Source organism: Lagopus muta, chromosome 4, assembly GCF_023343835.1.
Source record: "Lagopus muta isolate bLagMut1 chromosome 4, bLagMut1 primary, whole genome shotgun sequence".
NCBI classification, from domain to species: Eukaryota; Metazoa; Chordata; class Aves; order Galliformes; family Phasianidae; genus Lagopus; species Lagopus muta.
Window position 1 is genome coordinate 64603259 of NC_064436.1, and position 27534 is coordinate 64630792.

Consider the following 27534-nt stretch of genomic DNA (forward strand, 5'->3'; position numbering starts at 1 on the left):
TTGTGTACATGAAGGGAGAGGAGGATAAAGCAGTTAGTCAAAACCACAGACCTTGACAAAAAAGCCCTGCCAGTCTGGGATCAGTATCTATTACCTGCTGTAGATAAAACTGTTCTGTATGAAGACTTAAGCTTTTACAGTAACACAGTTTCAAGGAAAATATTCCATGCAGGAGAGCTGACATAAACACAGCAATCATTATTTAGGAACTGAACAAAGTGCCAACAATGTAGCTGTGAAACTTATTTTCAGGAATAAATTCTGAAAAAAAAGCTTAAAAATGAAAAATATGGAGTTTGTCAATTTTAGAGCAGAATAACAGGTAACTACCTATATAAAATATGATAAAATAGCAATATTGTAACATTTCTGCATTTGATTTTATTTGCTTCAAAATGTAACTGGCATCTGACATGTAATTCTTGAATAAGACATGACCTTGTTGCCATAAGCCCAATTTTGCATCTGAAAGGTTCACTCTTTCTAACTATACCACGCTTCATCAGATTCATTATTTAAATCAGGTTTCTTGACAATAGCCCATGTGAACGTCTTTCTTCAAAAACTTGTTTTACAGTTTTATAAAATCCTTAATGCTTCAGAATCCAACTCCACTAAGTGAATTCTGAGCACAGTAGTCACCATGGGAATAAGCATAAATGAATTAGACTGTAAATTGGAGGAAGCACTTATCTTCCATCATTAGCACAGTTTTGCACACCAGTACAAGAATGAAAGATAAAAGCAGCAGTAAGTAAACATGTGGCCACAGGACAGTCAGTTTTTCTACCTGGAGATATCTATGTAAACTCAAGAAAATTGCACCACTTTATAAACATGTTGAGCATTTAGTTTGAGAGTAATGTTACCCACACAGCATGAAAGTCAAAATTCCTTGTTTTAATAACCAGCCATGTGTCATATAGATTCAAGTAAGTCAGCAGAAACTGTAGAAACTGTAACACCAAACCTCTACTCTCATTTAACATCTTTGGGAAAATGTACAGCTCTAAATGACAATTTCACTTATGTACAAAACATGACAAATACTGCTAACAGTTTGAGAAGGCTAGAGGTACTTCAGAATGCAGTGCTTAGGAATCCCAGAGCTATTTGCCAAAGTTATTTGCCAGCTTTAGATTGGTTAGATCAAACCTATTGGTACGATATGCAAAAGCAGGGAGGTTAAAATCCAACAACAACAACAACAACAAAAGCATGAGGAAAATGGAGCCGTGCAGAACTTGGCAGGAGAATCACAGAGGGAGAAAATAGAACCTGTATACTTGATAGATCATAAGACTTGAAGAGATGGGTTTCTTCAGTGGCTTTTTTTTTTTTTTTTTTGAACTGAATGAATACAGAACAGTACAATTCAGATACAGGAACGATTAATCCAAGATTAAGGAAAACTGTCTAAACAGTTTATCTCCCAGTAATAAGAAGGCGTCACAGTTTAGGAACCCAGTGAATGGAGCAATTGTTTAAACACAACGAAAAAATGCCGGCATCCAGTAGAGATGAAATGAGCGTTTGAGCAAAATGAAGGAGCAATTTAAAAGCCTTTGAGAAAAATCAATAGAATGCCAGGGAAGAACAGCCTTTTTGAGCACTGATGGGCCCCTAAAGCTCTTCATACATTGTTACTGAGTTTAGCAGCAGGGAAAAGAAAATTACACAGTTTGCAGGGGTAGGCGGGAATCAATACTGTAGTTAGTAAAGAGATGCTATTTCACATCTGACTGGCCAGCGGCCTGCCTTCACCAGCCTGTCCTGATACCTGTTTGTTAACAAGTCACTAAGGGCTGAAAAACCAGATACTCTGCAGGGTTGACACAAAAAATAGGCACTTAATTTGCTCCTGTGTGCGAACTATTGGAAGAGGATGAACACTACAGATTAGCAGGTCAGTGTAATCCCTCCTGATTCATTGTTTGAGGACCAAAGAGCCCAAAGCACCGTTTTGTGGACATTAGTTAGAATTACAAAATTTGTACTCATTTTAAAAATGATATATAATATCAACGATAGTGTTGTCAAAACACAGTCATTATTACACAAACTGTGTCATTTCTGTGTAATTGTTTTCCTCTTCAACCACTCAAGGATGAAAAGAACCACTGCTATCCAAAAAGAAAAAGATATAGGAAGATTTTGGTAGAATTTAATTACGCAACCAATATCTCAGCTTTATTGTTTGGCATTTTTCCAGCTGTCACCATTAGGAAATGATGCTGTCAGTCATAAGACCAAAGCACTTATGGTGGATTTCTACTTTGCATATTCCAGAGCAGCACTGCTCAGACATGACGCAAAAAAGCAAAGCAAAGCAAAACAAACCAAACAAAAAAGCAAAAATAACCCAAACCCAAGCAACCTTCCCCCCGACTTCCAAAACCAGAAACCCAAACCAACCAACCAAAAAAAGCCTTTCTAAAGGCTAATGAAAATTCCGAGGCACAGGAAAAGAAAATAAAAAGAAAGAAATAATAAGCAGTGGATAAAAGCATTTAGTGACATTTGGTATATAAAAGCTTTAGAAACCTTTAAGGTTTTGTCCAATAAATTAAGCACTTGAGCTTGCCCAGTATCTCCCCAGACAGACAGGACAGACCTTTGTGTGACATCTCAGCTTAACAATGGCACTCAATAATGCAACATCGCAATGTCAACAGTGTTTTGGGACTAACATATACATCCTTGTGGGCCAGAGGTGAGAAGCCTCTAACAACACTGCGCTGACACTGTAATAAAAATAAGTATTATGTCTAGCCTAGAGCAATGGCAATTCCACAGAATAAAAAAAAGAAATCAATATTTTTCAGCACAAGTGATTTTTCTATCAGAGTATTAGCTTCCAGTTTGAAACTAGTCCCTCACGAACACCTACTAGCTTAAGTTGCCGGTTTTAGTTTGTCATAACTAAGCATGGAACTTCATTTTTCAAGCACAGCATTTACATTTCTGGCCTGGCTTCACTATGTCAGCCCATTTCCTGTGCTGCTGGTTGGAGGTCAGCTTAGAGCACTTCTCTCTACCCAGACAAGGATGAAACTGCCTGTGAACAGGGCACTTCCTCACCCACACCAGAGACTTGGTGAAAGGCTCAGCAGCAGTCACAGAATGACTTAGGTTGGAAGGACTTTAAAGATCACCGAGTTCCAACCCCTGTCATGGACTGGTTGCCAGTCACCACATCAGACTGCCCAGGGCCCCATCCATCCCGGCCTTGAATGCCTCCAGGGATGGGGCACTCAGCTTTCTGGGCACCTTGTGCCACAGCCTCAACAACCTCTGAGTAAAGAATTTCTTCCTAACATCTAACATCCTAACATCTAAGTTTCTCCTCTTTTAGTTTAAAACCATCTGCCTTTGTCCTATCACTGTTGGACTGTGTAAAAAGTGTGTCACCCTCCTGCTCTTAAGCTCCCTTCAAGTACTAAAAGGCCACAACGAGGTCTCCCTGGAGCCTTTTCTTCCCCAGGCTAGACAAGTGCAAGTCATTCAGCCTTTCTTCATAAGGGAAAGGCTGAGTAAATAAAAAGTAAATAAATTTGAAAGCAAATCTGTTCCCTCCAATTATACACCATCTTGTTGGATAGATCTCTCTCTCCCATCCTCCTTTGTAGTCCATCAACTTCCAGTTGCTTCCTGGTTGCAGTCTCCCTAGGACTCTATGAAAATCTACCTTCTGTTATTGCTAATGAAGTTTAGTTGTACTACTGGAAAAAAAAAAAAAAAAAAAAAGTCCCTTACTCTCTTTGGAAGTCTTTCTGCCTGCATATTCACTGCTTGCTGCCTTTCTCACTGTCTTTGTTCCTTACCTAACAGTTCAGAGCATTACCTCAGCTAAAAATGGTATAAAATAATCCTGGTAATGATGAGCTTTCTCTTTAGAGCATTCTATCTGGAAGCAGCAGCTAGGATACAAGGATCAAGCCATTAGTTTTGTTATCTATTCCTGCTGTTTAAGAACAAAATGAAGTATGGCACAGTAAACTGTAATATACAAATATTGTACCTACTATCAGACTAATTAAAATGCCGATAAAGTTCTAGGTGAGGAATTCACTAATTTGGAGTACAATGTAACCAAGGCCAAGAATTCTTGTAAAACAAGAAAATACCAACAAAAAGATATAAAACTAAGTTCCTGCATTGTGACAACAAAAACACTTTGCTAATATTCACAGCAGTCCTAATAATATTATTGTTACATTACAGTAATCACAACTCTTGGGGACCAGCATGGTTAGAGGATGTCCTTACCAGAACTGCAGCCTGTTTTTAATATAATGTTCTTCATGATAAATAATATAATACTACTGCCTGAGAAGTGTTAGGAACATTATGAGAATCACTGAAAATAAAGAACAAATTGCAAAGCTAACCTTATTCTGTGTGTGTATTCAGTCATACTTATGAGACAAGAAAGAATCATCATAAATTATCTGCAAATTAAAATTTGGGGATTTATATGAGAGAATGTGGCCAGGAGCAAAATGGAAATATGATCCAGTTCTGCGTATCTTAACTTGTGTTTTCAGCAATGAAAGGATCAGCTTTTCATCCATACATTGCACCTCACTTGTCCAACTTCTGAGATTGTTGTCCAATTGTAGATACTATAAATAATCTGATGTAAAATGTAAATAAATTATAGATACTGTAAATATTTTATTCTCTCTATATAAGCATTTGTAAAATACACATGCATAGTCTCAAAGTTTATCTTCACCTCTACCTAATATTTTGATATTTTTTCCAGTTGCTATGGACACACAAACCTGGCTTATTTGCTTGCTTCTCAAAGCGCATCTTTTCTTCTCTGGCTCTGTCCTCTGCATTGATAGGAACCCCACACTCATCCCGAGGAATTATCTTTCCATGGAAAGGACACTTGAGAAAGAAAGGAAAAAAAATTCACAGCTTTAGAATGAAAATATATTTACATGTTTTTCAATATAGCATATGCCCTGATACTGGAATCAAGTGGTAAAACTCTACACCTTGTTGTAAGGCATCAGGATCCCATAAACATCACATGTTGAATTCATTCAGAATATCAAAGAAATAATCTCTGTGATATGAGTATTTGTTCTTAAGAGGGAGTACATCCTACCACCCCTGGAACCAGGGTGCTCATGCTGCATCATGTTTACTGTTTATGCTATACCCTTTTCCTGGTACAATCCCATTTAAAGTACCTTAATGCAATGTCAGATAATACAAGAATGGGGATATTAGAATGAGGTATGTAAATAAAGGATCTCTGCTTAGTAGGGCTCATAATTAGAGGCTGCATAGGATACGGCTTTCATAACATTTAATTTGTGAATAAAATTTCTTAGTCCTCCAACCAACCACGCTTCTAAAACTACTGTCAACTATGCCCTACATTAGAAGAACTTTTCAGAAACCGACTTTCACTGTTTCACTGTCAAATACTTCAATGTAAGAGTAATAAATACAATATAAATACTTCAAATGAATGCCAGAAATATTTGAGAGTTCTTTGAACAAGCACAACTTCCTTAACAAAAGAAAAACAGGTATCATCAGCAAACTTCTCCAAGCGTAGCTATCACTTGATCCCTTGTACTATATTCATAATGCAAAATAAACTTCTATAGGTATGTTTTAATGAGATCCTCTCCATATAAGATATAATTTCCACATATTCTGGAAATCAGGTTACTTGGTGCTCACCTTAATCCGATCTTGTCTTTCACACAGACTTCCATCAGGCATTGGCGCTCGACATTTATGCTTCACTGGTTCAAACTTGCCAGCAAATGTTATATATCTGGTGTTTAACATTTCGGTTATTTCTTTATTTTCTACCTCTTCCTCTACTTCACTGGGTGCCCAAAATCGATGCTCGGAAGTAAATCTGGGAAAACAATGCAGAAATTATTTCTTTGTAGATAAGTTGTGCCTTTCCCAGCCAAGCGTGCTGAGCCACCTGGATGAAACATAAGCTCAGTGTATAAGAAAGCAGAGAGATACAGTGTAATCCTGAAGTAAAATTATATGTAAAAGGAGGGGAAGGTTTATCATAGAGTTAGAAAAAAAAAGCTAGAGTCTTAAGAAGGAGTAGTAGTTTCCTATTATGAAGATAAGTTTTGAAAATATCACCAAAGCCTGTGTAGTATTGATTTCTCTTTTAACCAGCTCATCTCTCGCCAGTCTTAGCTCTAGCTGGTGATTTGCCATTCAGAGGCAGTCACTCAATGTCCAGTTTCAGTGAACAACTTTGTAATTCTGTGGTTAATACTCTTTATAACATAATATTCCTATAGTAGAAAACACAAGACAGATCAGAGAGGACACAGCTTGATCTTAACTTGTCTGATCTAACTCCTGGCAGCTGCACTCCTGTAACTGCAGAGAAGCAGAAGCTGAAACGAGCATCTTGTGACATACTGAGACCCATCAGCTGAGCATCAGAGATTCTTCTAGGTTCAGTAGGCTGTTCTTCTGCACAGTGTTAGTAACACTGAAAAACTTACAGGGTGTTCCTCTAGGAACTAAGCTAATTCATTGAGAATGTATTTTAAAACGTGAGTCTTACCTGTATTTACAAACACATACAGACAAGTATACTCCTTCTTATTGTACTACAAATACAGTTAGTACCATGTCAATAGATGTGGGGAATGGGAGAGAACAGAAACAAGAACGCTGGAGACCCTGTAACATTTTAGAATTTTCCTAACAGTACCAATCAAATTCATTCTAGGCTGACAGGCAACTTCAGAGAGCAATTAACTGACTCATTCTAGATGTCAGCCTCAGGATGCAGTGATTATACCTCTGACAGTACATACTACTGCTGGTGACTTCGCCTTTTGTAGATGGCAGACATACACATGAAAACTGGATTTCCCTTTGCAATGGGAAATCAGCAACGTACACAAGTCAACACTTTAACAAAGATCTTAGTGGAGATGAAGAGTTAGTGTGAATTTTACCTAAGCAAGTTTTCAGCAAATGACAAGTAACAAAAAGTGGAAGAAATTCATCTGAATCAAGCAATCTGTAACAGATGTAGATGTTGTTTTTAATGCACTAGCTCACCATTTCAAATTATGTCATGAGATCAGAGCTCGGTTAAGAAAGGACAAGTAATTCTGAAACCATTCTGTGTTCTGTGGTTTGCCAAATCATGAGGAAAAAAAAAAAAGTTCAGTAAGGAGAATCCTTAGAGATCCCTTCTGTCCAACAATTCTGTCATCACTCCTACCTCACCGGTGCCAGAAAAATTCTAACCTGCCACAAAATATGTATCACTTCACTAGGAGATAAAAGAGTAACAATGGGGGCTAGTGAACAGCATTAAGCACAGTAATACAGATACATCTTCACAATATTTCGTTGCAAAAAGTTTTCAATCTGCAAAATACAAACTGAACAGAAAAGTTACATGCATCTTTTAAATACATTAATACTTTTGAATGATATGATACTTTAAATTCATAAAGGCAACAAGATTATACAACAGACAACAAATGAAAGAATGAGATTGATTTGCTTACTCAGTTTTAATGAAGTCCTAAAAACAAGATGACTACCAGCTCTGCATTAATTATCATGCAGGTACAAGGAGGGACTACCAGTGTACTTACAGTTACATGATAATGAAGAAGCAGTTAACAGTTGTGTGCCAACCTTCCCAGTCGAGAGAAAATTCTATTTAATATTTTTACTACTTGCTACAATCTATATCCCACGAATCCGAAGGGAACTGAAATTATGTTTTGCTCTATAGAGCACTGATTAGTATTTGGAACTGGACTTCAAAGACTGATTCCTACACAGACATTCAAACACACTATTATTACCATATAAAATACTTCCTCTCCACATTCGTTACAGTGGAGAAAAGAATAAAGTGATGCTAACAGGTTAACTTCCTGTTAACTTCTGAAAGAAAAATCCAGCTATTGGAAACATTGCACTCTTTCCACAAATTCATATAAAATTTAATAGTAATGGGAAGCCTAAGAAAACCTTGAGTAAACATCAGTTCTAAAGCAGTGTGATGCACAGAGAGATCTTCAAGCAAGGAGTAAACGAGCTAATTCAAGTATCAGAAGCAGGCTAGGGTGAGCTGTATCCTAGCCCTCATTTGCCTTCAGCCTATGAGTAAGCACCCTAAGTAAGATCTGTAACTCAGGGAAGTGGTAAATCAATCTGGAAGGCACGTGCTTTTTCCAAAACCTATTGGTTAACTAGCATAGGTTAACTAGCATAGCAGTCCCTACACAGTACAACAATCTTGTTAAGATTTCTTAAACTAACTTTATAGGTGTTGCAAGTGAAGTCTGAAGTGGGAAAAAAAGTACAGCTCAAACTGTGGGTTACAGTAACACATGGTTACATTTACCAGCTAAAGATGATTAGGAAAGCCATCTTTCTTCACAGCAAGTCTTACTACCAACATTTTAAAATGTTAATTTCTCACACGTGGTGTTGTGAAGTGTAATGTTAAATAAGTGAAGGGGAAAGACTGCCACTTCAGATTTAAAAGATTGAAATCCCATACACACTTCACTGTTGTCTATTGTTGGTGTGGCTTTTTTCTAGCATCTCTGTAAGATAGAAAAGTTGAAGGAGTTGGTCAATGACTGTTTTACTTTTTCAATAAATAACGTTTTACATCCAGGGGTCAATGGTATTGTATGTGCAGGATTACTTAAATTATCTTTGGTTAGATTGGCATATCTGTAGTTATAGACCATAAGGTTCAGAAGTATGCCCTCTATTTTATTGAGAAGCATAAAAATAAAACAGTACAGCACAAGGCAGACAGGCAGTGAAATATGCTTTTCATTTCACTTATGACTTGAATAACTCATTTGCAATGTAAAATAAGGCCTTACTACCTTTTTGGCATTATCAAAGTCAACCGCTTCTTAAAGCCTTGCTGAAAATCTTAACCAGTTTATAGCCTGGTTACACCTAACCAGACAGAGACCAAAGCTTGGAGTATCTGTTAAAGCCCTGTTATGTATAAAATTTCACTGACTTTCAATAATTTAAAATAAATTCAGCACTTTGTATAATCAAGTACAGGAGGCAAAGCTTTCTTCTTGTTCCTTTGCTCAGCAAATATACAGTTGAGAGGGTATTATCTAAAAAAGGCACTAGCAATCAGCAAATTAGGCTGATTTCCACAGGGTGAACATTCACCTAGCTATTGTTAAAAAGTGAAGATGAATACTGTTACATGGAACATTGGCAGGCAGAAGGACCTGTCATGAAAACCAGGGTTCCTGTTTCCAAAGGCGGAAATGATGATGATGGCATTTCCCTTGGGTTTGCACTGCAGCACTATTTACATTTTGTATGTATAGCATTATTACTCTAGTCTACATTATGATTACTGGGTTTTTAATTTATTCGCTTTAGTAAGGAAACAAACTAAGTTAAAATAGCACTGCTGAGAACTTACAAGCTTGATCTTCAAGCCAGCTAGTCAATGATCTTTGCCCTTTTCAAGCAAAATATGGTACATGCTGATAGGAAATTCCTGGTGGACTTAAATTGAATTTATACACAAAGGAAAGACTTTGCAGCCCAACATTCATATAAAAATACTAGTACTAAAAATGGGCTTTAAAAACAAACTGCTAGAAATAAGTTCTGAAGCGTATCTACAATCTGCTGCCCCTAGCATTGCTAGAGTTTTTCTCAAACCAGCAGTGCTTCATCTCTAAGGAACACAGAGCCTTCCCAAACAAGAATGGAAAGTGAGAGATCAAAATACAAATCCTGCAACTGCCACTTACTCCTTGTGTGACTGAACAAGCGTATCAGTTTCCCCAGTTACCACTCTGTAAAGTCAGGAAAAATACCCCACACCACCCTAGTCATTCTCCTACCCTGCCTGTTGTTTATTTGGACTGTGAAGTCTTCAGCAGAGGGACTGCCTATTATGGACCTGCAGAACACTTTGCATAATAAGGTACCAATTTAAACTGAAGTGCTGCCATAGAATCATAGAATCATAGAATCACTAAGGTTGGAAAAGACCTAAAAGATCACCCAGTCCAACCGTTCACCTATTCCCAATAGCTCCTACTAAACCATGTCCCTCAACGCAACATCCAGTCTTTCCTTGAACACCCCCAGGCTCGGTGATTCCACCACCTCCCTGGGCAGTCCATTCCAGTGCCTGACCACCCTTTCTGAAAAGTAATACTTCCTCATGTCCAGCCTGAATTTCCCCTGGCGTAGCTTGAAACCATTCCCCCTGGTCCTATCCCTAATGACACGAGAGAAGAGGCCGACCCCCAGCTCACTACAACCTCCCTTCAGGAAGTTATAGAGAGCAATAAGGTCTCCCCTGAGCCTCCTCTTCTCCAGGCTGAACATTCCCAGCTCCTTCAGCCTCTCCTCATATGGCCTGTGTTCCAGACCCCTCACCAGCTTCGTTGCCCTTCTTTGAACACGTTCCAGGGCCTCAATATCTTTCTTGCAGTGAGGGGCCCAAAACTGGACACAGTACTCGAGGTGCGGCCTCACGAGTGCTGAATATAGGGGAACAATCACCTCTCTGCTCCTGCTTGCAACACTGTTTCTGATGCAAGCCAGGATGCCATTGGCCTTCTTGGCCACCTGGGCACACTGTCGGCTCATGTTCAGCCGAGCATCAATCAATACCCCCAGGTCCATTTCCTCTACGCAGTCCTCCAGCCACACCGCCCCAAGCCTGTAGCGTCGCCTGGGGTTGTTGTGGCCGAAGTGCAGGACCCGGCATTTGGCCTTGTTGAAACTCATTCCATTGGCTCCAGCCCAGCTCTCCAGCCTGTCCAGATCCCTCTGTAGGGCCTCGCTACCCCCAGGCAGATCCACACTTCCAGCCAATTTAGTGTCATCTGCGAATTTACTGAGGGTGCACTCGATGCCCTCATCGAGGTCATCAATAAAGATATTGAAGAGGACAGGCCCCAGCACCGACCCCTGCGGAACACCACTCACGACCGGTCGCCAGCTGGATTTGACTCCATTCACCACCACTCTCTGTGCCCGGCCCTCCAGCCAGCTCCTTACCCAGCCAAGAGTGTACCCATCCAAGCCTCTGGCTGCCAGCTTCTGCAGGAGAATGCTGTGGGAGACAGTGTCAAAGGCTTTGCTGAAGTCTAGGTAGACCACATCAACAGCCTTTCCTTCATCCACCAGATGGGTCACTAGATCATAGAAGGAGATCAGGTTGGTCAAACAGGACCTGCCCTTCATAAACCCATGCTGGCTAGGCCTGATCCCCCGGTCACCCTGCACATGCCGCATGATCTCCCTCAAGACAATCTGCTCCATAACCTTCCCTGGCACCGAGGTCAGGCTGACAGGCCTGTAGTTCCCCGGATCCTCCTTACGACCTTTCTTATAAATGGGAGTCACATTGGCAAGCCTCCAGTCATCTGGGACCTCACCAGTCAACAAGGAGCGCTGATAGATGATGGAAAGCGGCTCGGCTATCACCTCCGCCAGTTCCCTCAGCACTCTCGGGTGGATCTCATCTGGCCCCATCGACTTGTGACAGTCCAGCTGGAGCAGTAGGCCTCTGACTGTTTCTTTCAGAATCACAGGGGGGTTAGTGTGCTTCCCGGCCGAGATTACCAGGTCAGAGAGAGGGGTATCCTGAGGATAACTGGTCTGACTTTTAAAGACAGACGTAAAGAAGGCATTCAGAACCTCCGCCTTTTCCTTATCCTCAGTGGTCACATTCCCAGCCTCATCCAGCAAAGAGTGGATATTCTCCTTTGTCCTCCTCTTACTGTTAACGTATTTATAAAAGAGTTTCTTATTCCTTTTCACACCAGCAGCTAGGTTAAATTCAAGCTGAGCTTTTGCCTTTCTGATTTCACCTCTACACATCCTAACAACTTCCCTGTATTCATTTTGAGTGGCCTGTCCCTCTTTCCACAGGCGGTAGATTCTCTTTTTCTCCCGGAGCCTCAGGAATAGCTCCCTATTCATCCACGCCGGTCTTCTTCCCCGCCGGCTCATTTTGCAGCTCAGGGGGACTGCCTGCTCCTGCGCCCTTAAGACTTCCTTTTTGAAGAGCAACCAGCTCTCTTGGACCCCTTTGCTCGCTAGGACTGAATGCCAGGGGACTCCCCCTATTAGTCCCCTGAACAATTCAAAGTCCGCCCTCCTGAAGTCCAAGGTAGCAGTATTACTATTCCCCCTCCAGGCTCCACCGTGAATCACGAAGTCTATCATTTCATGATCACTCTGTCCAAGACAGCCTCCAACCTCCACATCTCCCACCAAACCTTCCCTGTTTGTGAACAGCAGGTCTAGTGGGGCAGTTCCTCTCGTGGGCTCCCCGACCAGCTGTATCAGGAAGTTGTCCTCTACGCATTCCAGAAACCTCCTAGACTGCTTCCTCTGTGCTGTGCTGTACTCCCAGCATACGTCAGGGAAGTTAAAGTCCCCCATGAGGACAAGGGCAGGCGACTGTGCAGCTTGTGCCAGCTGCTTATAGAATATCTCGTCTGTTTCTTCATCTTGATTTGGGGGTCTATAACAGACGCCCACCAGGGTGCCTGTCTTGTCAGCCCTTCCTCTGATCTTTACCCATAGGGATTCAACGTTATCGTCCCCAGTCATAATCTCAGTAGCGTAAAAGCATTCCCTAACATAGAGAGCTACACCTCCACCCCGCCTTCCTTGCCTATCTTTCCTGAAGAGTTTATAGCCATCCATTGCAGCACTCCAATCGTGGGAGCAATCCCACCACGTTTCCGTTATGGCAACTAGGTCATAGTTTGCCTGCTGCACAATGGCTTCCAACTCTTCTTGTTTGTTGCCCATGCTGCGTGCATTAGTGTAGACGCACCTCAGCTGAGCCCCTCGCCTCTCACCTAATCCCACTACCACTTCCCCAGGCTGCTCTCTAGCAGGCCTGGCTTTATCCCCCTCCCCCTTCCTATCTAGTTTAAAGCCCTCTCTACAAGTCCCGCCAGCTCCTGGGCAAGTATCCGTCTCCCTTTTGGAGACAAGCAATTCCCATCATCAGACCTCAGGCCAGATGCCGAATAGACCACCCCATGATCAAAGAATCCAAAATTTTTACGCTTGCACCAGCCTCTCAGCCATGCATTTATAAGATGGCTTTTCCTGGTCATTTCAGCGTTCATCCCTGTCACCAAGGGAATGCTGGCAAACACTACTTGTATGCCCGCTCCATCAACTGACTTCCCCAGTCTCCTAAAATCATTTTTTATAATCCTCAGGCTTCTAACAGGGATCTCATCACTGCCGGCCTGAACTATCAATAGAGGATAATAATCAGAGGGGCGGATAAGGCTGGGGAGTTTTCTAGAAATATCCCTGACCCGGGCTGCAGGAAGGCAGCACACCTCCCTACGGGTAGGGTCAGGACGACATATTGGACCCTCTGTTCCTCTCAGAAGAGAGTCACCTACAACTACCACTCTCCTTTCTTTCTTGGAGGAGGCAGTCTTTAAACGCGGAGCTGACCGCCTCACCTTAGGCAAGCTTGGCGGCAGTGCTCCCACATTATCATCAGTCACCTCTCCCTCTGGTTTCAGGGTTTCATACCTATTACAGAGAGGGATCAGGGGAACCGAGGTAGGTCGAGAACTTGGGGGTTGCCTGCGACGCCGGGATGAGACCAGCTGCCATTCCTCATCTTCTCTCAAGCTGTCTCTCCCTGTTTGACTACAATGAGAGAGAGGGTCCATTGTTCTCTCCGTCTGGGTAGTGCAATCTCTGCGCCTTTCTCGCAGAGAGTCACTCCACCAGTCAATCTCTCGCTCGCACTCCCTGATGGTCCGCAGTCTACTTACCTCCTCCCTAAGCTCCACCACCAGGTTGAGCAGCTCATCCAGCTGCTCACACCGCACACAAGTGGCATCCTTCCCATCCTCCCCCGGCAGCAGCAGGCTGAGGCACTCCCGGCAGCCAGAGACCTGAACCGCCACATCATTAAGCAGACCCTCTGTCTGGGTTGCCACAGTCTTCGCATGGGAAGCACGTTTCCTGGTGAGGACCATGACTGAAGGGGGGGTGTCAGTGTAAACAGGAGAGCCAGTCACCTCAGAAAAAGACAAGAGCACCCACCCTTGCTGACACAAGACACAGCCTCTGCTCCCCACTGCTGCCTTAATGAATGGGCAATGAAGTGCTAGTGGCCCTCACACACTGACTACCTCCACCCAAGGTGGCCAGAGCACCTTTCCACACCTTCTGGCTTGTGTTGTGTGGGCGGGAACCGGTTCCCGCCCTCCCTGGTCTATTTTTATTCACACAACAAATGGGTCAAGGTCAAGCCCCAGAGATAAAGAGCAGGCAGAGCCGGCACCACCCCCGCCGAGTCAAGATCCCGCCCACAAGCTGCTAGATCCCCGCTAGCAGCGCGGCACCACTGCTAGCTTCAAACTAGCCCTAAAAAGAGCTTTTTTGGTCAGACTTTTACTTGAGATCCCTTGCCCAGCGCAGTCTTACCTGCTCTGACGCACGTCACCGCAGCAAAAACAAGCGTACCAATTTAAACTGAAGTGCTGCCATGCTGCAAATAATACACAAACATGAAAAGAGCAGAAAAAATGTGCTTTAAAGCATCAAAGGATATTTAATTAGTACCACAACTTCTCAAAACAAATACCCTTTTAAGGTAGAATTTCTGACTTTGTTTATGGGTCCCACAACACAAGAGAAAGAAGTAATTATCAAAAGAAATAGCAGCCACCCCACTGTGTGACCTCTGAGTACAAGTAAATCTATGTATTTGTTTAATCTATCTTAAAAGAGAAAGAGCATTTACTTGAGAATCTTCCCAGCACTTGGCTGATCCTGTCCCCAGTAGTGAAGATCTAACCCAAAAGGCATGAGGGGAGCTTTAGCTCTTTCCTCTTCTAGTTTTCTTCTCTTACTGTCAGGTTCTTCCAAAGCTGCTGGCTCAGTAGTTGCAGACTCACTAGAGAAAAACAATGAAAAGTCAAGAGAGAACAAGTGACCACAACTTGTTCTCTGTTTTCATACCAACCCTAATGTTAACTTAGATCTAGGACAACTGCTTTTACAGTGTTGTCTTTTTTTCCTCTCATCTCAAAGGATACACTGAGGCCACTAACACCAAATTAAACCTAAACCAAGTGATTAGTAAAATATTCCTTAATAGTCCAAAGCAATCATTAACAAACTCCCAAATTTTAAGCAGTAAATACACATCTGAGCAAAATAATTATACCTTTAAAATGGAAACAAGGCAGCCTAAACCTTTAGTATGCTCAGTTCCTGCAATCTTCTTTGTGCTTGCTTTATTAATAAATACAAGTAAGAGCAAGAGGCTCCTATGGATCCTAAGAATTTGAATAAAAATAACCTGGCCTGTGGAGGTGTTAACTTTTGTAGTTTGTCTCTGATGAGCTTCAATGTTGCAGCTGCACAAGTTGGATCAAGTTCATCTTCATTCCCTTTCAGCCGGGCACGGGAGCTGAACGGAGCTGGTCCTGCAGGAGCCTTCCTTGCTGGTGCTTTTGGGGGTGACTGAGGCTCAAGGCCTGAAAAAGAAATCAGTGTTGAGTGGGTTCATTTCCCCTGCCCTCCATGCTTCACCGCAGGCCCAAAGCAGTTCATAATGCCATCACTTGTAGAGGGACAGTCTTTTCAATTCATGTTAGGTATCAATCCCACTCATACACAGTGGTATTTCTGTCTACAACGTTTTACTATTTTGGATTTTGAAACAGAAACATACTGAGAAGCTAATGACAGCAAACAAACTTTTAAATTCGTGTGACATCATGTGAAAGCAAAGAATGGCATTACTTGGTCTTGGAAAAAGGGATTTTAACAATATATGTTGAGCTTGTTTGAGCTTGTTTGCTTCAGCACGGCTTCACCAAAGGAAGGTCATGCCTAACTAATCTTGTGGCCTTCTATGATGGAGTGACGGCATTGGTGGACGAAGGGAAGGCGACCGATGTCATTTACCTGGACCTGAGCAAGGCCTTTGACATGGTCCCCCACCACATCCTCATCTCCAAATTGGAGGGAAGTGGATTTGATGGGTGGACGACCCGATGGATAAGCAATTGGTTGAAAGGCCGCAGACAGAGGGTGGTGGTCAATGGCTCTATGTCCAGGTGGAGGCCGGTAACAAGTGGTGTCCCCCAAGGGTCTGTCTTGGGACCGGTGCTCTTTAACATCTTTATTAATGACATCGATGAGGGAATCGAGTGCACCCTCAGCAAGTTTGCTGACGACACCAAGCTGAGTGGTGCGGTTGATACGGTGGAAGGAAGGGATGCCATTCAGAGGGACCTCGACAGGCTGGAGGGCTGGGCTCGGGTGAACCTGATGAGGTTCAACACGGCAAAGTGCAAGGTTTTGCATTTGGGCCGGAAGAACCCCAGGCACCTGTACAGGCTGGGAGGAGCGGTCCTTGAGAGCAGCTCGGCAGAGAAGGACTTGGGGGTCCTGATGGACGAGAGACTGAATATGAGCCAGCAGTGTGCTCTGGCAGCTCGAAAGGCAAATGGGATCCTGGGTTCCATCAGGAGAGGGGTGGCCAGCAGGGACAGGGAGGTGATTGTCCCTCTCTACTCGGCTCTTGTGAGGCCCCACCTGGAGTACTGTGTCCAGGTGTGGAGCCCTCAGTACAAGAAGGACATTGAGATTTTGGAAAGGGTCCAGAGGAGGGCGACTAAGATGATCAGGGGGCTGGAGCAGCTCCCCTATGAGGACAGGCTGAGGGAGTTGGGCTTGTTCAGCCTGGAGAAGAGAAGGCTGCGGGGTGACCTCATTGCAGCCTATCAGTACCTGAAGGGAACCTACACCCAGGAGGGGAGTAAACTCTTCAAAAGGGCTGACAACAGCAGGACTAGGGGAAATGGTTTTAAGTTGAAGGAGGGAAGATTTAGGTTAGATGTTAGGGGGAAGTTCTTTACTAGGAGAGTGGTTAGGCCCTGGAACGGGCTGCCCAGGGAGGTTGTGGATGCCCCGTCCTTGGACGTGTTTAAGGCCAGGCTGGACGGGGTCCTGGGCAACCTGATCTGAATGTGTATGTTTGGTGGCCCTGCTAGGCAGGGGGGTTGGAACTACATGATCCTTGGGGTCCCTTCCAACCCGGGTGATTCTGTGATTCTGTGATTCTGTAATATATGTTAGTCTAAAATGTGATACTGCTTTCTGTATGCAGGTTTCTAGTGTCACAAGTGTCTATCTTGCTAAGATGTCATTTCTATACTCACAGTTACATCAAGGTAAAGTGGAATGAAAGAGCTACTAACACTACATCAAATAACAATTCAGTTTCAATTCCTAAGTACATCCTCAAACAGAATTATCTAGACAACTTTCTTCTTTCACAGATACTAAAATACACAACATGCCAAGATAAACAATCTAAGAAGCACAGCAGTACAGCCACAGAGTGCTCTGAAGGGACAATAAACGCATGAGTGACACCTGAGGAACAAACCCACTGCGAGGCAGCTTCAGGCAGAGCTCAGCAACAGCAGCTCAGCGGTGGGGCGACTTAATCACTTCATACAGCTCGATTAGCCAGTCAGCATGGACAGTAATGATGCAATTAGATAGACCAAGCAGTTGAATAGCACATGCTGCTACCAGCTGAAGCAACTCTATTAACTGGCAGCAGTAACGAGAACTTTTCAGCCAACAGCAGCTGCAATGGAAAGATGTGGTTCCTCACACCTATGTAACAGACAATGTTTTCCCTTCCAGAATGCTTTTTCATAAAAGAAATTGAAATAACATCTCCCCCAAAAAATTATCAACCAAAAGTAGTCATAGTTTCAGACTAAAGTTTCCAGAGAAATACCTCAGACTTCTTAAGGAAAGCAACCTGCATTCACCCAACAAGTTTTAGCCACTGTTGATATGGGACATTCCTTCTGCCTCTTCTTTCTGTTCACTTCCAGTGAGCCCTGAAGCTGTATCTGTAAGTAATCTTGCTTTGCTTTACTTAGTCATCAAATATTTCAGAAGATAACAACTAGAAAAGGAGAAGTTCACGTGGAATTTGCCAGAGACCATCTAGGTGTACATCCCAGGATGTGTCAGAGAAGGTACCCAAGGCCGACTGCATGCTTCCTTTCTCTTAAATATCTGCAGTAACAAAGTACACACTGAGCGCATCCTGCATGCCACTCAATCATCAGTAACTAAACATTTCATAACTTGAGACCATGAGGCCAAAGACTTCAGCAAACCTCAAGACAACAGAACACATACTGTCCAGTGAAAGCCTTGCAGGCCTGCCAGCTGCAGACAGACAAAGCCTTCTCGCCCCTGGTGATGCCACTGATGAGCATATCAGTGCTCCTTCCTTACCCAGTCATCCTCACATCACCTTCTCTACTGAAAGCAACGAATGTGTCACATTCACCTTGCTACCTTACTTTGCTTCCCAAAGTCAACAAGGCTGGAAAGAACACTGCTTAAAAAGAAATTACAATTGTTTAAAAAAGTAATCTGTACATTGGAAAATGGCCTGAAAATTAGCAGAAGGAGCAGCAGTGATAATTAAGCAGAATAGTTGGAACTAAGCAAAGGAACATCTAGGCTAACAAGAAATGATGTCATGTTTACTAGGCTGTAGACTTGCCATTCATAAGGGTTGATGGAACCTCCACAGAAATATTTTGTCTCAACATTTAATATTTCACTGAAGGGAATAAGCTTGAATTTATCTAACTGGTAAGGGGAAGGACAGGACTGCATCTCAGCTTCTGTCATTGTGTAAAAAGCAAAAAGCCCTTCTAGGGTGCTTTGTATCAAAATGATCAAAGTGAGACAGAATTAACCCAAAAGACTGTCTCTAGAACTGTCAGGATTTAGACAAGCAAGCTTCCCATTATGTTAGAAACCATTACAAGCAAACACAACATTTGGCATGTGCAAGGTTAGCTCAGAAAATATGTGCGGCAGACTGTATCTGTAAAGCAAAATTGCTTAGACTGTATCTAGCACTTAAAATGCCTTTTTTTTTTTTTTAAGGAACAAGAATATCTTTCTGCAAAGGATTGTTTAAAGCAAAGGTTTTGAGAGCGTGAGTACCCTGTATACAGATAATCTTTAAATGAAAGCTATCAGGTGTGCATCTCTTACCACATCTCTATTTCTCTTCAGAGAGATATGTGCACATACACCAGAAGTTCTCAGACAATCCTAGCTCTATTCAATTTTCTTCCTATCATACGTATGGAAGCAGAATTGCCCACTCATTAATACACTGATTTTGTTCAGCAGGGGACAGCAGAGGCAGGCACTCAACAACACAGAAAAAGAGAGACAAATGGACAAGTTGACAATTAGATAAAATCACACTCAAAGGATCAATACAAGAATTCTTAGGAGCTACAAGAAAAACTATTTTTCCCATTGAGTTCTTATTTTAAACCATTAACAGGAAAACAGCTAAAGGTAAATACATTGCCACACTGCTAACACCACCTCTACCGTGGATTTTTTTCATCTGTTCATAAAATCAGTCCTTGCTAACGAGATGAAGAGCCACTATGCAGACAGTGCCATCTCAATATCAGGGTTGGTTTTTCTGTTGCTTTGTTTTTAAAATGCAGATGGAATTAAGTGCAGCTTTACAAGTAAAATTCCTCTTAAGAACTCTGTTGTTCTGTGCATTTTATTCGACACAAGCACAGTACCTGGCTTCAAATTGTTCCACTGGCAGCTTTCAGAAAGAATCATAAAAATGTTCAAGTCCCCCTTTTTGTTTAAATTGACCAAATGGCATCTATTTGCCTGAGGCAATAAAGTAGAGCGTATTCTCAAGACAAATCGATAGAAGGAAAGAGAGAGGCTGGGGTTTCAGCCGAAGTTAGGCTGCTGAATGCTGACATTATTGATTTTAGCTAGTTCAGCTGGCCTTGTAATTAAAATGTAAATTTGAGAAAGAGATTATGTCCTGACAGAAATGGCGGGATTAGGGGGAGATAAAAGCCCCTCAGTGAAAATTTAGAGAAAGAGCAAGCATGGGCTTCCTCAGCTGTGCGAATTTAGATGAAATTTAGCTACTTCACATTCACTTCAGTTTAATTGAAAAAACAGAGGCAGAACATAAACAAGCATGACAGACTTCAACTTTCCTGAAAAAATACAGTAATTTTTGTTTCCTATTGGTTGAATCTCAGTCAAGCCGTATGTGTGTGATTTGTATTGGCAGAGACACAGTCCAAAACCCATCAGGAAAATCCAGCAGTTTGGGGACAATATTTATGTGCTATGCTCATAATGAAAAATCTTGCATATGTTTTTCACACAGGGGCTGGTGACGCACTGGAACAGGTTGCCCCATCCCTGGAGGCATTCAAGGCCAGGCTGGATGGGGCTCTAGGCAGCCTGGTCTGGTGGTTTGGTGACCCTGCACATAGCAGGGGGTTGGAACTGGATGATCATTGTGGTCCTTTCCAACCAGCCCTTTGGGACAGCTTCCAAACAACTCAAGGTTTCAGATCAGTTCTGCTGGCCCTCATGCACAAACACGTGCATGAACAAAATTAACATAGGTGATGACATGGTAGGAAAATTTCATTATCTCTGAAGGTGCTGTTACTCATCTAGGATGGGGCGTTGAATTATGTAAGCAATCCCTGACAGATAACTGATGCTTATAGTACATTACTAATTAAAGGAACTCTAAAGTGAGAAAAACAATTAGAAAAATAGCTGCTATGAACAAAATCTAAAAAGCATTCATATAGGGATAACACAGATTAAAGCATTTATCATTTACTGTGATTGGAAACTTCCTCCTTAACATTAAAATTGAGTAGCAGATCCAGTTTTCTATCTTACTCAAATGCCACTAAACAAATTGCTGTCAGCAGCTGCTCAGGGAGGATGCGAAAATGCCAGAGGTGCTTTCAGCAAACATTCTCCCAACACAGTAAGCCACACACAACCCAAGGCAGCTTATCTCATGGTGAACTGCACACTAATGTATGTAAATGATGCCTTGAAAAAGTTGAGGGGAGCTGATCACAGGTTTTAAAGAGCTGAAAGAGATGCCCCAACAGCCCTTTAATGCATGTACGTTATTTAAATGCAGCCAAAATGTTCAGAATTTTGCTTTGGAAATTCAAATTAAAGGAAAAGAATAACAAATGTTTGTTAACTACATAAGTTTGTTAACATCATATATGGTATTTTGTTTGCCTTACCGGAATTACAGACTATGTTAATTTGCTATAACAACAATCCTCATTAATTAACCCTATTTACTGATGTTTTAAAATCATAGTTAAGATCAGAATAAATCAAAACAGGAGCACTCAGATGAAAACCTTTCTATTCCTCACATCCTGATCTTTTACACTTTATCGTTTTGCAGTCTCTGCTCATTGCACAGCTCGTGTGAAGTGCACCAATACTGCAAGCAACTCAGAAGTGTTACCTGCACCCTGTACAGTCACCATTAGTTTTTAAGAACTTCAGTAAGAATCACACATATCCCATGTGTCAGATTTCCCATCAAACTTATTTACATGGAATGAACGTGCTTGAGAGTGAGGAAGGGTTTGCATGACTGATTCAGATGCATCAGAAGAAACTTCTATAATAAATACTTCTGTGTGAACTTACAAGTTGTTTTTTTTTTTAAACAGTTTTCTTCCATGAGTGCAATCATCTTCATTTCAGATGCTGCATTACAAAAGTTTCACTCCTAATTGCTGCTAAATATAAATAAGTGCTCGTCTGTATACAGATACAAAACATACTAGTATAAGGAGGCAAACTCACCTGTAAACTTGTAGTTATATATGCCTAGTGCTGTATATCTAGGAAAAATTGGGATTGTTCACTACATATTTGATGGTAGCAGATCAGGGCTAGGATCCTAACTTCATCACTATTTCATTATCCATACTTTTACAGCAAAGCAACGCATGTTATTTCAAGAATTTAAAGTAAGAATATGTTTGATTTAAAGTATTACAATATTGATGTTATTCTGAATAGTAGGGTCCTGTTTAGGGAGAGAAATGAAACTGTGTGAACTGCGTTTTTTAGATTTGGGAAAGAGGAACCCCAACTTCACAGATTACTGAAAGTTGAAGATAACTAAATAATTCTCTGTCCTTCCTCCTGCAAAACCTGACTTGAGTTTTCCCCATAAAGAAGACAAGTAACGCCCAGAAGTCCTTGTTTAGTCTAACAAGTAGTGGCATGAAGCAATCATGGTGACAGTGTAGTTCCAATTCTCAAATTCAATTCCCAAAGAGCTGTGCTTCGCACACTATGAAGCCTGTAGGTTTGTTTCCTCATGGTCTGTTCTGAAGCTGTTCCTCCATACAAATCTCCATCTTCTTCACCTGTAAGAAGAACTCTCTCAGGAGGCTCAGACCAACACCCTTCCCCAGGTAAACTCACCTTCATGAAGCACAACAACTTGCTCGTGACACAAACTATCATACCCACCCTCCTGCTGTGTTCCCTTACTTTCACTGACTCATCCTGCAGCTAAATCTTCTCCATGATCATTGCCATGAAAATTAAGTTCTCTGCTGTGGAATCCTAGGCTTGATCAAAGCTATATCATTTTATAAACCATTACAAAATGGTTTTCAATAAGTTTTGCAAATATGCCTACCACCAGAGATCCATAATGGGGGGGATTTGGGGGATGAGCTGCTGGAGAGGAGCTCTGCAGAGAGGGACTTGGGTGTCCTGGTGGACGACAGGTTGGCCATGAGCCAGCAGTGTGCCCTTGTGGCCAAAAAGGCCAATGGCTTACTGGGGTGCATTAAAAAGAGCGTGGCCAGCAGGTCAAAGGAGGTGATCCTCCCCCTCTACTCTGCCCTGGTAAGACCTCATCTGGAGTACTGCGTCCAGTTCTGGGCTCCCCAGTACAAAAAAAAAACAGGGACCTCTTGGAAAGAGTCCAGTGGAGGGCCACGAAGATGGTGAAGGGCCTGGAGAAACTCTCTTATGAAGAAAGGCTGGGTGAACTGGGTCTATTTAGCCTTGAGAAAAGAAGACTGAGAGGGGATCTAATCCAGGTTTATAAATATCTGAGGTGTGGGGGCCGTAGTGGTGAGGCCAGTCTCTTTTCAGTGTTGAGTGGAGACAGGACAAGGGGAAATGGCTGGAAACTGCAGCATAGGAAGTTCCGCACAAATGTGCGCAAGAACTTCTTTACAGTGAGGTGACGGAGCACTGGAACAGGCTGCCCAGGGAGGTGGTGGAGTCTCCTTCTCTGGAGATGTTCAAGACCTGCCTGGATGCTGACCTGTGCGACCTACTGTAAGGAACCTGCTTTGGCAGGGGGGTTGGACTCGATGATCTCTGGAGGTCCCTTCCAACCCCTACAATTCTGCAAATTCTGAGGACAGAAAAATTAAACTCTTTTCCTGCAAGAGTAAGCAGTAAAAACAAGTCTTTCACTCAGTATTTCAGATCCATTTAGGTGCTGTATTTGGACATGTAAACTCAACACCAGAAGCACAGGGCTTGTGCCTTTTCCTCATGAATTCCAGATTTTCGTGTGTACCAATAAAAACATGGACTGGAAGAATATGCAACTACAGAATCAACAAGTGATCATTCTCTAAGAGGTGTTCCAGCACCACACACACCACCCTCTCAGCAAAACATTTCTTCCTTAATTGCTTCTCAACTTTAATGGTACTTTTTCCCTCGTCAAAGATTACTTTAAAGTAAAGAACACCTCAGCTTTTAAGTAGTTGGCATACACACACAAGTGGAAGTTACACATCAACAGATAAGAACCAGAGCAACCCAATGCAAATTTTTTCACAGCATTGTTTGTCTTTCAGTCCAGCCCTTCCGTTTAACAGCACAACACATTAAGAGGGCTCTGTGGTACCACAGGATGGCTGATCTCTTGTCTGTTGCAGACATCAGGTGCAAGTGTAAATAAGGATTATACAAATGGGAGGTCATTAAAAGTCTGGTAATGCTAATTTGGCATGACAACCTTAATGGGTTATATCTTCATACTTCAGTTATCTAATCACCTAAATTCTTTTAACAAATTTACATTTAATCATACAAATGGAAATTCAAATTGACTTGTTTAATTCTCCACCCAAACTGCACCCATCCTCAGTTCATCTAATATATTAAATATCACCATTCATTTTGGGATCAACTCCATGCACATACATACACTCAAAGATATTGCATTTGTGCCTGGCATACAAAACCTCCTGTGTCTAAACATCATTTTTCACAAATGTTTCAGATCTCATGAGATCCACAACCGCATGCACGTATGATCAGCAACAGTATGTGAACTTGAAATGCACCTTGTTGGTAGGATACTTCCATTTTCCCAAGAGAAGTGAAGGAAAATAAAGTGATTTTTAAATCAATAATCTTAACGATTCTATGATTCTATGTGATGTTTCAATCAGTGTAGATGACCAGGAGGTTTTACAGTTTTTTCTGAGAAGCTGTTCACTTTTTCTGGCTTGTTCAGGTAAAACAGCACAAGAAAAATGCTTTAAATTGTTCACATCTTCTCCATAGCACTGAGAATTTATTTTGCATGGAAGATTCGGTGCTGCAAATCAGGCTGCTGTCTTAGCTCAGAATCCTCATGAACTAAAGATGAACAAACAACATATAGCAAAAAAACCAACTGGACTACATGAAGATAAATCTAAAGTAACCCCTACGGTAACTACACTCACACAGGGAAAAAAGAGCCACATTTAATTAGATATGCAGCTATCTAACATAACCAGCTCTCCATGATAACACACTATACTTAATACATTCTTGTGTATTTTGGTAATGCACTTTTCTAAACAACAACAACAACAAAAAACTAGCCAAAGGGATGCTTACTTTGTTTTCACTTGTGGAAAATGCATGCAAAAGTCAATTCAGAAGCAAGCACAGCTCTCAACTGTACTCATGCAGACCTGAAGTAATTGCGTAAGAGTCATTTTGTTTATGCAGTAGCTATATACTGGCTCCTGAAATAGATTTTGATCTAGTAACTGATGACTTGGACCAATAAATGCATAGAACTGCCTGGATAGATACTCTTTCCTGAACTGGGAGCTTAGGTAATAACTTTTGATGACAGCAAGAAAACCTGAACGCCTTCAGAAATACCAGGAATGATTCGTTTCGTTCAAAATTCCATTTTCAACAAATACCTGATAAAGAACAACCAACCATGACCATTAGTTCCCACATAACAGCAAGCATACAAAATGCGAGATAGGTAACATTTTCTGATTGGTTTCCTCACTGTAAGATGCACTCCTATCAGCAGTAGTTTAAACAGGCCAGGTTGGATGGGGCCCTGGGCAGCCTGGTCTAGTATTAAATGTGGAGGTTGGTGGCCCTGCCGCAAGTGGGGGGGGTTGGAACTTCATGATCCTTGAGGTCCCTTCCAGCCCAAGCCATTCTGTGATTCTATGATTCTATGAAATACAAATTGGAAACTCTTTTAAAGCATTTTACAGACATTTAAAAAATATCCTGGGATAGCAGGAGTGCTAGTGTGAGGTGACTGGACACTAAGTTATGGTAGGCTTGTAATAACTAAACCCATTTACTCACTTATTATAATCACCAATGTTTTATGACTCTCCTTAATTATATGTACATAAGAAACTTCTCACAGCTATCTGGAAGGCTGCTAGCCCTTTCTTACATTATATTCTTTTTTGTTGTTGCTGCTGCCAGTTCCACAACTAGCAATAATCAGAACTTAGTGTTCATTGCATGACTAAGGCAGTTAGGATAGCCAACATGCTGTTCAGTGTCCTCTCAAATAAGTGTATCTTGTTAGCATGAAGAAAAAAGAGAAGCTGCTCAGTTGCTATGTGTGTCTTACAGTCTCCACCCCTGTCCTGCGATGACTTTCAATGAATACACTCAGCTCCACTCTCCAACCACAACGCTACCTCAATACACTCAGCTTCCTAGTACTCCATCTTTCCCAACTTTTGGTTGGACAAAGTACATTGTGTCAAGCAACACCTATGCTAAGAGTCAAACCAAGCACATTGCAGCAATCTGCTCACCAGGGCAATACTTTAATCTCAGTCTTCTATATACAGTAGATATGTTGCATGCATTTTAGAGGTACAGAGAAATGAAGATATACACCTTTAGACCAAGCCCTTAGGTGGGGAAAACAGACAGGTGTGCAGACTGCACAAGCCTTATGTCCAAGGGTGCAAAGATGTCTTCATACATTAAATCCAGATATGTTAAAACAGACTGAGGCCCAATGTCACACCAAGAGACATCCGGAAGCTGACTGCAGCTACTACAGGTACTTTTCATTACTGAAAATCTTTTGCTGTCTGTAAGCAAATTTGGTAGCAGAAGACAACAAAATGGTCACTTGAGACACACTGTCTTGGGTTTACACAGACACACATACCCTTGTTTCACCAAAAAGATGCATTTGACACATACAGAAGAGAGCTAGAGCCTGAATTTTATGACGTAAACTGCAGATAAGTAAAAATTAAGCATGTACAGGATTGAAAAAGGTAACACAACACCACCTTACACAACCACCTACAGAGAAATGTACAAGCAAGAAACTTACTCTAATGTCTGAGGTTTTTTAACTCCATTGTTTTGACAGCTACCCTCTCCTCTACAAACTGAAATCTCCTGAATCTTAAAACGCAAAACGCTACACAGAGCTGCAAAGCTGCAGACACTTAATCAGTTAGACATACAAAGGACAAGGAGTAGTGCACAGAAATTAAATTGATATGAACTTTCCTCAGTTACCCCTCACTCAATTTCACAGAAACACATTACAAGTGTGGGTATATATAATCTTTAGAATGGATTAAAAGAAGACTTGCTTCATTTAAACAAAGCAGACAAGACCAAGATTATATTTTGTCTCCTGGTACGTGCTTAATGGCTAGAATTCTCTGCTCAAAGGCTGAGTTCCTTTTAATGAGACAGCAATACCCAACAACAAGCCTAACTTCAGAGCTGTAAGTTGGCTACTCCATGGTAGGAAGCAGTTGTGCATCTGCAACTGACTTTCATGCTATTAATCAAGAGACAAAACTTTATCCCATCTCACCAGACTGTTACCAGTATTTCTAATATTCAGTCCTTTACTTTGCAGTACATTCATTCCCCATGTTTAGGGTACACACAAACACACACAGTGCTGCTTCTGGCTCTAACTACAATGGGACACAGTGGAACAAAAATAGCTTCAAGTCTTAGTTGCTCTTGCTCCTGGAAAGTATTTATTTTTCTAGAGCCAACTGCTGCTCCCCTTTCGATGTAACGACTTCCTCATAGCCAGAGAGATTACCCACACCACTGATCACTTTATTACTTCATAATGGCTGTTTATTTACTTTAGTGCAGCAGTAACATGCAAGGGTAAAGCCTTTCACAGCTGGGCAAACTCACCATATTCCTTACGCAGGTGGTCTGGAATGTGGGGCTCATAACCTTCCTTCTCAGGGACCTCCACAAAGTCATCTTCATCATCATCTTCATCATCATCATCTGAAGCTTTCATCTACAGAGATAATTACT

The 27534-nt window shown here is 41.9% G+C and overlaps 2 protein-coding genes across 2 annotated transcripts in view; both read right to left on the reverse strand.

The window, feature by feature from the left end:
- UVSSA (UV stimulated scaffold protein A) overlaps positions 1 to 27534 on the reverse strand; it is a 58484-nt gene that overhangs the window by 7352 nt on the left and 23598 nt on the right. The window contains exons 7-11 of the mRNA XM_048942485.1: positions 27406 to 27517; positions 15362 to 15539; positions 14801 to 14953; positions 5710 to 5893; positions 4788 to 4899 (exon numbers count right to left, since the gene is read on the reverse strand). Of these exons, the coding sequence (XP_048798442.1) occupies positions 4788 to 4899; positions 5710 to 5893; positions 14801 to 14953; positions 15362 to 15539; positions 27406 to 27517 (739 nt within the window). The remainder of the gene's footprint in view (positions 1 to 4787; positions 4900 to 5709; positions 5894 to 14800; positions 14954 to 15361; positions 15540 to 27405; positions 27518 to 27534) is intronic.
- On the reverse strand, positions 11248 to 14410 carry LOC125692247 (uncharacterized). The gene is made up of 2 exons (XM_048942497.1): positions 13824 to 14410; positions 11248 to 13695 (listed from the first exon to the last, which is right to left on the reverse strand). The coding sequence occupies exons 1-2, from the start codon at positions 14000 to 14002 to the stop codon at positions 12945 to 12947; spliced, it is 930 nt and encodes a 309-aa protein (XP_048798454.1). The 5' UTR covers positions 14003 to 14410; the 3' UTR covers positions 11248 to 12944.

Coding starts and splice junctions, on each gene's coding strand:
- LOC125692247 (XM_048942497.1), bottom strand. CDS start 14,002: ATGCGAAGACTGTGGCAACCCAGACAGAGGGTCTGCTTAATGATGTGG. Junction 13,696..13,823: donor TGGTGGAGCTTAGGGAGGAG/GTAAGTAGACTG, acceptor CTCTCATTGTAG/TCAAACAGGGAGAGACAGCT.